Genomic DNA, 13,214 nt, shown 5'->3' on the forward strand with positions numbered 1-13,214 from the left:
GCATATATGCATATAATAATTTTTTAATTACTGTTATTCTTATTCAATGTTAATTAACGTAAATGTTCGTCGGGATTCCGACTTAATATAAACTTTCATATTTTTAACTTGTTTCTAACCTTACTTCTTTTATGTGTGTACTTCAAAAAAAAATCACATGGATTCAAAATTTGTAGTTAAGTATTTTAACGTCAACAATATTTCCATTTTTATGACATCTATTAACATTTTTACGAACTACTCACAGTTCTAAGCCACAGAGGTTAAACTATTTGCATATATGTAATATATATTGCATAAATGTAATATATGTTGCATATATGTAATTTTTTAATTACTGTTATTCTTATTCAATGTTAATTATTTATAAATAGTGGAAAAAATTAAATTAATTAATCATAAATAGGTGACTCATGTACAAGAAATAATTTTTGTAAGATAATTGTTTTTATATAATTGAAATCTCAATTAAATGAGTCATATTTTGAGAAAAATTATAGTGCGGTTGGTACGTTTTTTGATACTACACTTTTGAGCTCATAAGAACTATATTTTATCCGAATGCATTAAGCTCTGATACTTTACATTCAGTATTCAGAAATAATTGTATGAAATTGTAGCCCGATGTGACTTTTTTTCGACGGAAATGAGTAATAGTTCATCTTTAAGTCGAATCGGGTAGGCAGTGTTTTTATTCGATTCGCCATGATTGAAATATCTGTGTTTCATGCCTTCTACGTCCGCTCATGGATTATTTTCACTCTTCAAAAAGTCCAGGTTTACTGAAAATGTAACCTCCTGGTCAAAACGGACTTCAATACCAGTTTTCATCCAAAAAATTGGATCACATGTGTACGGTTTCAGAGCTGTATCCGGAAGTGTAGCGTGCAACAGCTCTATACCGACATTTTCATACTGTACCGACAGTACTATAACTATTATTTTCTTGTTATGGTTCAAATCCTTCTTGCTATGACCAAAGATCTTTCTCCTTGGATGTGATTTGAAATTGATAGATCCTATGATAATATTGTAGTTTAGAAAAATAAATAGATATTTAAAAAAAAATGTATTTCAATTAATTTAAATCTAAAAAATGAGAATATCTGTTGCGAAACATTTAAAAGTAGCTTTATTATATAAGAAGTTTAATTTTCTTAGGATTAATTTGGAAAACTATTATTCATTAGTTAAAAGCATGGCAAATACTTTCCTATGAAGAAAATTATAAGAAGTGGCACTCGTTTTTCCATAAAATACATTTAAAGTGATGAAATGATTGACATTTGTGTGTTATTTCTTCTATAAGTGATTTTCTCTAAATCTTTAGGCATCAATATTTTATAAATTATGGTATATATCGAAATATTTTAATTTTATTTTTCGTCTAATTTTCCTAAGCTCTAACAGAATCCACCCCCAAAATTTGATACGTAAGTCTCAAATATTTGCATACACTCATTTTTTTGGGAACGTCCTTAAGTTTCTGCCAAGTTAGTGACTGTTAATCGATTTCAAATTTTGATGGTAATTGTATTATAATATCCTTAATAAGATGTACCTACAAAAATTTTAGAATTTTCTAACACTATGCCAATAGCGAGGCAACAACTTTAAATGGTAAATAGTAACATGTGCACTTCTTAACCTCTTTGTAGTGTCCTCTTTTCAAGAACACCTTATAGGTAATATGTATAAGTAAATAAAAATTTAAGAATATAATATGCATATAATATAATAAAATTGAGAGAGGGTGAGAAAGGGACAAGGTAACCCATCTTTAAAAAGCATGTTTATCTACAAAATGTAAAAAAATAATAAAATAAAAAGACAATAATTAAATATGTATATGTATAATGTTTATATGTGCTTATATTTTCTACATTAATTTTACCTTCATTAGTTAAGTCTTCGTATGTAAATTGTTATAAAATAATACAATAGTATGGAAAATACAACATATGAAACAGGGATGTATTCAGAACATGTAATTTAGAAAAGGTATAATCAAAGTATAGTGGAAGGAATGGGAAGAAAATAGCAACTGAGCTATCATAATTTTTAAATTCGTTTGCACCGAAAAACAAAAATATACCACACAAAATTTTTTAAGAAAATTTTTTTTTAAACCAAATATTTTATCTATTTATAGGTACATATAAAAGAATAAGTGAGTGAGTGACTGACTGACATATCAACGAACAGTCCAAACTCTTGAGGCTAGTAGCGTTAATATTTGTGTGTGGGTTTCTTTGACACTTGGTAAATTTAACTCTTGAGGTGGTGAAAAAAGGGATGAAAGTTTGTATGGAAATCCGTCTTTTTTGAAAATGGTAAACTTTACTCTTAAGGTGGTAAAAAGGATTAATTCGCCCTCGTTGATCCGAAACAGCAACTGTAAATATCCGACAAAATTATGAATACGACTTCGGAACCGTAATCAGAGACCCTAAAAACTTCCGAGTATACTTTTTTTGGCACATTTTATAGAATATTTACAAAATATTGCTGTTTTTGACCAGCAAAGGGTAAGCTATCCCAGGAGGGGATAGTATATCGAAATTCGGAAATGCGATCAGTGACCTTAAAAGCCCCCGAATATACTTTTTTGGTCCATTTGTCGAATACTTAGATGTTTGAACGAGCAGGGTGCACTCCCTACTGGTTTGGACAAGCAGGGGCCGAATTGCCCCAGGAGACGGTAGTATATTGGAATTCTAACTTCGGAATCATGATCAGAGACCCTTAAAACCCACCGGGTGTACTTTTATTGCCCATTTGGTTCAATATTATAGAATATTGGTGTTTTGGACCTGCGGTGGGTGAATTACCCCAGGAGGGAGAGTATATCGGAATTCCAGCATCGGAATCGTGATTAGTGAGCACGAAAACCTCTGAGTATACTTTTTTGGCATTATTTTGTTGAATATTTTCAAAGTTTTAAAATTTCCAAAAATCACTTCAGAAATTGATTCCAACAATTGGCTTATTTGGCCAATAGCAATTTCCAAATTTTCTAACGTCACAAAGTTAGATGTAGATTTTGATCTATGCACCTTCCAGAAAATTAAAAAAAAAAAAACATTGAATCAATAGGTTGACGTACAAAAAAATTCCTCATTTTACATTTTTTTCGTCCAAAATGATTCTATATATAATAATTACCTATATACTTATACAAAATAATTGAATACAGGCCTGATGACTCCCGCATATTATAACTAGATACCGATTGTATAATTTAATTTCACACGCCTTCGATAACTCTTTTAGTTTAGTGTGTTTATACGCTCATATAATATTTTTATTATTTAATTTTTATTTAGTTTTTAGAACCAACAACTTCTGTACTTAATAATTTAATTAAACTTTTTTTAAAAAATTTATTTATGTGTAATTTTTCCACCTTAAGTGATTTTTCCGACCAAAGAAAATGAGTGTTTGTGTACAATTTTTCTTAGTGATAATATTATTGATTAATCAATTAAATAGTGAACCACAATTGGATATACCACAATATTCCACGCCGAATCCATTTGCATATCCAAAGCAAGTACAACCTGGAGGAGCACCTATATATCCAGGATATGCAGCACCAACACGTCCACCAGGAAGTTATCAACCTGGCTATCAACCAAATCCACCGAATTTAAATTATCCAGGTGGTGGTGTGCCAAATGTTCCTTATGGAACACCAAATCCTTATCCTGGTAATAATCCTAATCCCACCTATGGACCACCACCTCCAGGTCCACCTGGATATGGTAATCCAAATACATATCAAGGAAATAATCCAAATCCAAATTTATATAGTCAAACAAATAATTTACCCAATAATAATTATGGATATCCGAATGCATATTCACCCAATAATGGATATACAAATCCTACCAGTGGTTATCAAAATGTATATTCACCAAATAATGGATATGCAAATCCTACAAGCGGATATCAAAATGGGAATTCTCGAAATGATGACTATTTAAATAATATTAATAATAATTATCCTAATAATAATCCAAATTATGGTACAAGTGGTATTCGAGATATACAACAATTGTTAAATAAATGGGATTTACAAGGATCAGAGGAATGTACAAATAATGTTGCGGCACAATGGAATTTTGAGACAAATGTTAATCAAATTACACAACTAGCGGCTGTAAGTTTTTGAATTTTGTAATATAATTAATGATATTGCATTACTTTAAGTTGCGGAGATATTTTCGTATGTTGAAAAGTGTAATATCTCAAAAAAGCATTGAAATTTCATTTTTGAAAGAATCTGCTTTACGTAAAGTAGACTCTCAACTAAATAGTACAGTTAAGGATGCTACAAATAAGGGAAAATGAAAGAAACCGCTCACATTTTGCTAAAACCTCATGGAATGTGTTTCTTAGGTATCAAATATCATTAGTAACCCATGAGTTAGTGGTGCAAATGTTTCTATTTGTTAAAAAACAATAAATTGTTAATTCAATGGAACGATTAATGTTAAAGTTGACTTACAAAATTAATAAATAGACAACTTGAATTACGTATACGTTATACATGTATAATAGTTTTCGATTATTGGACAAATACTTAACATTTACGTTATATAAGTTGCCCAATTACGAATTTTTTAAGTGAAGTTTAACATTGATCGATCCATTGAATTAACAATTTATTGTTAATTAACAAATAGAAACATTTGGGCCACTAATTCATGCTTTATTAATGATATTTGACACATAAGAAATACATTCCATGAGGTTTTAGCAAAATGCGAGCTGTTTCTTTCATTTTCCTTAATTAGCCGATTTTTGTAACATGTTTACAGTACTATATAGCCTGTGTAAAATAGAAATAAAATAAAATTAGATAAAAACTTTCATTTTTAATTTGCGCGTTAAGAATAAAGACTTTTAGTTAACTTTTTTCTTTTTTTGTTTGTTTATTTACATTTACATATTATCTTTTTGTATGTGAATAATTATTTTCAAATTATCTAGAACAGTAAAACTAGTTTTCTAGTTGAAAATTAAAATAATAATAATAATAATATTTATTTATAAAAAAAAGTACTTAAATTTGTTATAATAAATGTTTGAGAACAATATTTTTATATGTTTAATTAAAATCATCTCTTTTTTATTTCACATCATTCGAATATGTGCCATGATATTTTTATTATACCTACATAATCCTATACTTTCTTAGGATTGCGTACCAATATAAACTGTGACTATAACACATAATTAAAAAAATTTAAAGAAACTCCGGACAGAAAATCAGGTCTAATCGATTCGTCTGTGGTATCGTATGTCCTAAAACGGATGAACCAATTTTGATTTTTGTTTGTTTGCTTGAAAGATGTGAGCTCTGCTTGAAGATCATCACCTCTTTTCTAGTTGTTATCGGGTACGGAATCCTAAACTTGCACTTGAATCATAGCTAAGAACACTCTTGATCAAATTACCTCTCAAACAAGATAAAAAAAATCAATACCTGTTCATCCGTTTAGGAGCTACGATGCCACAGACATATACACAGATACACATAGACATGTTAAACTTATAAACCTCTCTTTCTTATTCGGGGTTTAAAAAAATAAGAAAAATATTGGTAGATAGGCCCTTGATTCTAATCTACTACAGATTTTCTGCCTCTGGCCGGCACAGAAATTTGTGTTAGTATTATAAGGTCTTTGATTCTATAATTTTTAAAGAATCTATACAGCTCGATAAAAAAAAGGGACATCTCGGCCTTTCGGACTTCGACTTTATTACTTTTTATTTCCAAGGCTAATATATCTAACTTCGTTCATTCATCGTAGCCTTGTCTTTCGCACAGTGACGGATTTAGGCTTGCTGTCGCCCTAGGCCCCGTTCGATGCGCCGCCCTTTTTGATAGAATGAATTTCATTAATTTTGATCCAGTTTTTTTATTTTAAAGTAACTTAATTTATTAAAATATAATTTTTGGATTAAATAATTTCAAGTCATTTGGATTAAATAATTTCAAAATGCTTCATACACGTGAGATTAATCTCACTAAAGGAACAGAAAGTAAAGAACATTACTTGATAAAGAATATCATTGATCGATTAAAAAATTAACATCTTATCCACACAGATTGAGAAGTAGATTAATGAATTGGATTATAATATTTTCTATCGAAAATTTCTTATAAAAACTATTCTGAACCAATTTTTTATAATTGATTGTCTTTACTTTTTTGTGACTCTAAAATTTTGGCCTTTCATAAATTTTGCCGCCCTTCTAATTCTGCCGCCCTAGGCCCGGGTCTCCTGGGCCTAGGCCTAAATCCATCACTGCTTTCCCATTCATCCATCGTTTACCCGTCATAGCATCTTGCTTCTTGTCTAGAATTTTATTTGTTTCCGTATTTATCTTCTTCGTCTTGGTATTTTTTCGAGGTGTTCGGATAATGCAATATTCCTTCAGGAGACAATGCATAAATATCTCCACAAAGAATTGTTAAATTAGAGACATTGAATTTTCTTTTATATAATACGTTAGATTTCTATTTCGTACAAATTTAGACTTTGTTTTCGATCTCGTTTTTCGCCAAAGATGGTCTTATAAAGCACTATAAGACTATTATTTTCTATTTTTGCCAAATATAAAAAGTTTAAAAAATGCATTCAAAATAAACTTTCTAATTGAGTTGAGCGAACATTTTATCTTAACCATTTAACTCAAAACTTCTTCAAGACAATAAAACAAAGTTCGATGGTTTTATTCAAATTAAAATTAATATTTATCTGCGCTTCCACCAAAAATAATAAGAGTCTCGGCGACAATACAATGATAAGAAGTACCAGCGACTAATTCCGGGTAGTTAAAGATAATTTTTTAACATATATGAGTCAAATTTCTAAATCCGAGTTAGCAAAATAATGCTTCTCACTGAAATTTTTCAAATCTTATTAACATACGTTGAAAATTTAAGAAAAATATATGATCGATAAATCGAGTGTCGAATGCCTGAAGATCGCTTAGTAAATTATTACATATAAATAATTTACCGGGCGTTTGTTTTAGTCAAATTTATTGAAAAATTTCCTTAAAAACAAGGAGTGTAAAAAAGAATATCTAAATCAAAAATTTCTCTGCAGAACCTTTGAATTAAAGTTCATACTTCATCTTCTGATAATTTATATCACGAATATAAAATAATATTTAGACCATTTCTTTTGTATGTAATATCAATTATAAATAAAAAAAAGTTTTACTTTCTCAGGTATATCATTAATAATCCATTTCTTGTGAATTACTTTTTGCTTAAGATAATTTTCTATGATTTCGTTTAGTAGGAAATTGGAGCAAACTTAATCATGATTGCATAATAATAATAATCTATTAATTCGTTTCCTCTATGTTTTAAAAATGCAATGAAATCGGTAAAAGATTTGTTTTATATACCATTTTAATCTCTCTAATTTTAATAATAATCTCTAAATTTGGCAGATGTGTTGACTTTTAACCCTTTGACATCCAATGAATAGCTATTACTAAAGTAAAAAAATAAAAAATTCGTTTTAGGCTTATTCAAAACTGGCGAAAATGATTCCCTTAACTGAAATCCCTTTCAAATTATCATTCTAGAGATGCCAACTTCACTGGGCCCAAATTTATAATCCAATGGATGAGTTGAATTGTTGAAATAAACAGGCAATAAATTAAAATAAATTTGATTTACGTTTTGCATTATGATTTTTGAGATATCAGTATCAATACGTGTATGGTCAAGTAAAAAGATATATTAGGATTTAACGACCTGGCAAAGAACTTCGTATAAAATTCAATCACCTAGAGGTACGACGAATTTACTTAGGTCAAGGAAAAACATTTAGAGAATTATGACCTATTTGCACACAAATACTTTAATTAAATTTTAATAAAATGAAAATATTAGGATATCCTTCAATTCTTTTAACAAAATAATAAAAATATTTTACCATCATTTTTATTAAAAATAGTAATTTTTTTTTCTCCAAAAAGCAAATTAATTTTTCTATTGTTTTCCAAAATTATTAGCTGAGATCATCATATATTTTAAACACGCAACCATTAATTTTTTTGATGTATTTCTTCTAAATGTTAATCAGTGTATTTTATTTTTTTAATTTTTAATTATTTGTTATAATAATTAAAATACATAATTAATTCCGATGATTTATATTCAGCTATTTAGTTATACACATATTTTTTAAATTAATAATCAAGTAATTCTACATATCCTTTTCGACTCATGGGTTTTTCTATGATAATTAACTGCACAAAATGGCGATTAAATATGCATAGACTCAGGCAGTTGATTGAAAAAAAACAGATTATTCGAAATGAAATTGCCTTTTATGACTTTTATGGGTACCTATACATTAATAACTATAGATACTAATGTTGGATAAAAGGCTTGTTTTTTATATGTAGTTGCACTAAGTCTAAATCAATCCTGAAAGTTTTAGGAGGGTTGCCCGATTATTTGAATGAATGAACGACTTCAAAAGTAAAATGACTTCAATTTAACAATGATTTTATGGGAAAACGGTAGATGGATGATATGTTTTCATAAATTTATCCAAAACTAGTCAAAATTCAAAAAATTGAATCTTTTATTTTCGTTGAATTTTGACTAAATTTGTGGGAATCAGTTGTCAAATCATGGAGCCTTTTTACAAAAAAAAAAAGAAAAAGATTTCATATGTGCATAAAGTAGGGTTGGATCTGCCTTTTTTGCCAGTATTTTTAATGTAAAAAAACACGCAATTTAAATTGGAGAATCGTAAATTTATATCAATAGAATTAAATTTAAATATGAAGAAAAGTCGAAATATTGGGTCAGTTGGAGCTTATTATTATAATGAAAAGAAGAGTTTCTATTTATAGAATGCACGATTGCTAAACAGCATCATTGAGAAAATGGAAAATTTTATATTGAATATTAAATTACCCTTATATAAAATTGGTTATTTAGTTTATGCAAATTTATTTACTATTTTACCAATGAAACATTTTAAAATTACAAATAAACTCATTGGTATACGTTGGCATACGTGTACATAACAGTAAGCTTATTTTATTCAACATTAAGTATAAGAGCTCACTAAACGAATCACTACCACGAAAAATGAAAAATATGACCCAAAATTAGTGGGTTTCAAAAAAAAGTTCACTCAAATACGATAAAATTTGGCCAAAATATCCAAAAAATTAATTTTTTGAACTTTATGACGTCATAAAAATCCAAAAAATTTGTTTTTCTCAAACAAACGCAAATTTTGTCTAATTTGAAGCAATCAAGTACGTAATCCCACTAATTTTGGAGCATATTTTTCAAATATTCAGTCAAATTCAACGTATCTACAATTAATTTTGATAATGCAGTGCCGTGGTTTCCACATTTGGTATAAGGGCTAATATAAAAAAATAACTACCACTTAAAATAAAAAATATGACCCAAAATTAGTGGGTTTCAAAAAAGAGTTCACTCAAATACGATAAAATTTGGCCAAAATATCAAAAAAAAATAATTTTTTGAACTTTATGACGTCATAAAATCCAAAAAAATTAATTTTGCTCTATGACACGCAAATTCTATCCAATTTGGATCAATCAAGTACGTAGTCCCACTAAATTTGGGCCATAATTTTCAAATATTTAGACAAATTTAACATATTTGTCTGAGGCATCGTAGTGCCTAAACGGATAAACCGATTTTAATTTATTTCCGTTTGAAAGGTAATAGATATATCATCCGATATTTGGGTGCACTCGCCAATATACATTAATGTTAATTTAGATATCGTACTATTTCTATAACGCCCACAGACATTCTAGTTTCAATTGTTTCTATAAATTATAATTACTTAAGAAAAATTTTTATTTTACATAATAAAAAAAAACATTTAAAGGAAAACATGTCAACTGTAAGATAATTTAAAAAAAAAAAGATGTTATGATATTATATTTATAAAAATTACTTTTCAAAAAAACCATATTGTCCTTCAATAATTACATTTTTATAATGTATTATTATTATCTATCATTTCTTATTGCAATAAGAAAACGACATCATATTATACGACATAACATACATAAATACATACATACATACAAATAAAAATAATACCTAATCATTTTAAATTATCTTGTGAATTGTTCCCGAACAAGGACCATGAAAACTTTATTTTTCCATAATATATTGCATAATAAATTATTGTATTATCTATCAAACATACGTACAGTCATTCAGTCAGTTTAACATATACAAGTAGGGGAGAGTGTTGTATCTAAGACTTACACATAACATTTTCGACCATTCACAATCACGACACTAAATTTCATCGAAGATTATTTAAATATTTGAAAAGTATGACCCAAAGTTAGTGGGATTACGTACATGATTGATCCAAATTGGATAAAATTTGCGTGTGGTAGAGCAAAATCAATTTTTTTGGATTTTTATAACGTCATAAAGTTCAAAAAATCATTTTTTTTATATTTGATCCAAATTTTATCGTAATTGAATGAATTTTTTTAAAACCCCTTAATTTTGGCTCATATTATTCTTTTTTTGTGGTAGTTAATTGTTTATAATAGCCCTTATACCAAATGTAGACACCACTGCACTGATACTGCATTTTCGATATTTAATGAAAAATTCGTTAAATTAGTCCAAATATTTGAATAGTAAGACTCAAAATTAGTGGGATTACGTACTTGATTGATTCAATTTGGATAAAATTTGCGTGTTGTAAAGAAAAATCTTTTTTTTTTTGGATTTTTATGACGTCATAAAGTTCAAAAAATTAATTTTTAGGATATTTTGGCGAAATTTTATCGTACTTGAACGAATTTTTTTTTGAAACCCACTAATTTTGGGTCAAATTTTTATTTTCGTAGTAGTTATTCATTTATAATTGCCCTTATACCAAATGTAGAAGCCACAGTACTTCATTTTCGATATTTACTGAAAAATGTGTTAAATTTTGACCAAATATTAGTATGATCCAAAATTAATGAGATTACGTATTTGGTTGATCCAAATTGGATAAAATTTCTGATTTCCCAGTTGTGTCGTTTACTTTCTAGTAAATTTCGTCTTCGTCTAGTGTAGATATTTCTTAAAAGAAAAAGAAAGAATTCTGAAGGATTCAAGATACAAGTGAGCCGAGGCACCACACCTTACCCTTATTATGCTATTGTATTCAGTCAAATACATACTTACATGTTATCATAGAGTTTTTAATTTTATTTATATGCAAAAGTTTGTGGTTGAATAAATAAATAAATAATAAATATAATTATTATTATTTTTATCTTAAAAATCTATTTGTTTATTTTAAGCGGTCATAAGCGGTATTTATAGCGAAAGAATTCGGTTTTGGAAAATGAAAACAATCCTTATTTTTTAGTTTTCACATGTTTATATAAAAAAATAATTAATCAAATAAAAAAATAAATAATAAGCGTAAATTTTATGCTTACCCAATGAGAAATTATTAATCTGTTTTAATATACTGTTTAACAAAAATTTAAATAAAAAATACTTTTTCATACATGACGATTTGTAAAAGCTGAATGCAGTCAATATAAAATATCAAGTATGATTCGAAGCGCCTCAAACTTTTATGTGCCATATGTAGCCAACTTAAGTATACACCCTATATAAAACGTATGTAAATAAATGTATGTAAATGGTGGAAACAAAGGGAAAGTCAGGTCATACATATCATACTTATCGATTTACAATCGAAACTTGGAAGTGGGTCAAATTTAACTTTGATTACAAAATAGGGACATGTGAAACTAAATAAAAGCCTGTAAAAACTATTTTGGGTGTCTTTCAATTTATGAATTTCTTTTTTAGGTGTATAGTTTTGGTTTTATTAACGACTTTAATTATTATTTTTTAAGGTGTAATAGAACAATTAATTTAATATTTTTAGGGAGAGTTAAGTATTTTACTTATTTAAATAAATTTGTCAATTATGTAACAAATTAAAACAATTTTTGTGTAATTATATTCAAAATAATTTTTGACAACAGAAAAACAAAAATTAAGTCATTTAATTTACTAAAAGACTTTAATTAAAGTAATAAGTATATTTATTTACATAAAACTAAACAATTGTTTTTACTCAGATATGTATACTCATATTAGTCCCGGTGCCCATCAGCATAAGTTATCACTCATAAGTACACCTCTAGAAATTTCAGTGTGGCTTAATTTTGGTAATCTTATTAACTTTTGAGAAAGTTTTTGATCGTACAGGCAATTTTCAATTTGCTTGATATTCGTCTACTGGTTTTTCTATTAGGAAGCTAATTGAATTAATAACCAATCAAAAACTGTTTTTTCCAAAACTGAATAAAATATTGTTTTCCTTGTTCGATTTTTACTATCATTAACTTGTCAACGGGCATTCATTCTTTTACTCAGTGCCGAACAAACGATTTTTTAAATTTTTATTCTGTTACATTTCTAAAAGAATAAAAAAAAAGTATAGGTGTTAGGACTCAGGACAGGAGTGAAACTGCACTCGCTTTATACTCAAACAAAATTTATATAAATTAAAAATATTTATTAAGTTGGACTATTTAGACTTAGGTTGCGGGTTCGAATCCAGGCAGCGGCAGTGAGAACAATTTATAATTAATGGGAGTGCAGAATAGGGTCTTCCAGATTTTTTGAAAAATGTTTTTAAATTCATTTTTTGGTTCTTTAAGTAAGTACCAAAAAAATTATTAGCATATTTATTTTGATTTAAAAAATTTTTTTAGTTATTAATTTAAGCATTTAAAGTTTAACACCGTTTGAAAAGGCGAGAATGTGCCGCCATGTTGCTGTGACATCACGATGCATGTTTACATTTCGGAGCATACAGCTTTAACATGGATCTCGGTGAAAATAGTCAAAATCTTCGCGGAAAAAATTCGTACAAGTATTGTTTTGTACCCCAATGCAAAAACACATCGAAAAGCACCCCAGAAAAGCTGTTTATTTCGGTGCCCAAAGGAGATAAACGAGCTAAATGGGTAAAACAAGTTCGATCACATTGTCGTCGCTTGGATTAGAACAAAGTAACCGACTTCACCCACATCAAAAATGTAATTGTAAATATGAATGTAATTTAATAAATAAGGATTAACAAATAATGATGTGGGTGGCCTCTGTGATAAGACGTATGTCATAAAAGACG

At 28.1% G+C, this 13,214-nt stretch overlaps 1 protein-coding gene across 1 annotated transcript in view; it reads left to right on the plus strand.

The window, feature by feature from the left end:
* Window positions 1-3,412: 3,412 nt before the first annotated feature.
* LOC123294364 (angiotensin-converting enzyme) overlaps window positions 3,413-13,214 on the plus strand; it is a 157,142-nt gene continuing 147,340 nt past the window's right edge. The window contains exon 1 of the mRNA XM_044875478.1: window positions 3,413-4,162. Within this exon, the coding sequence (XP_044731413.1) occupies window positions 3,434-4,162 (729 nt within the window). The 5' untranslated portion in view covers window positions 3,413-3,433. The remainder of the gene's footprint in view (window positions 4,163-13,214) is intronic.

This window comes from Chrysoperla carnea, chromosome 1 (assembly GCF_905475395.1).
Source record: "Chrysoperla carnea chromosome 1, inChrCarn1.1, whole genome shotgun sequence".
In the NCBI taxonomy this organism is placed as follows: Eukaryota; Metazoa; Arthropoda; class Insecta; order Neuroptera; family Chrysopidae; genus Chrysoperla; species Chrysoperla carnea.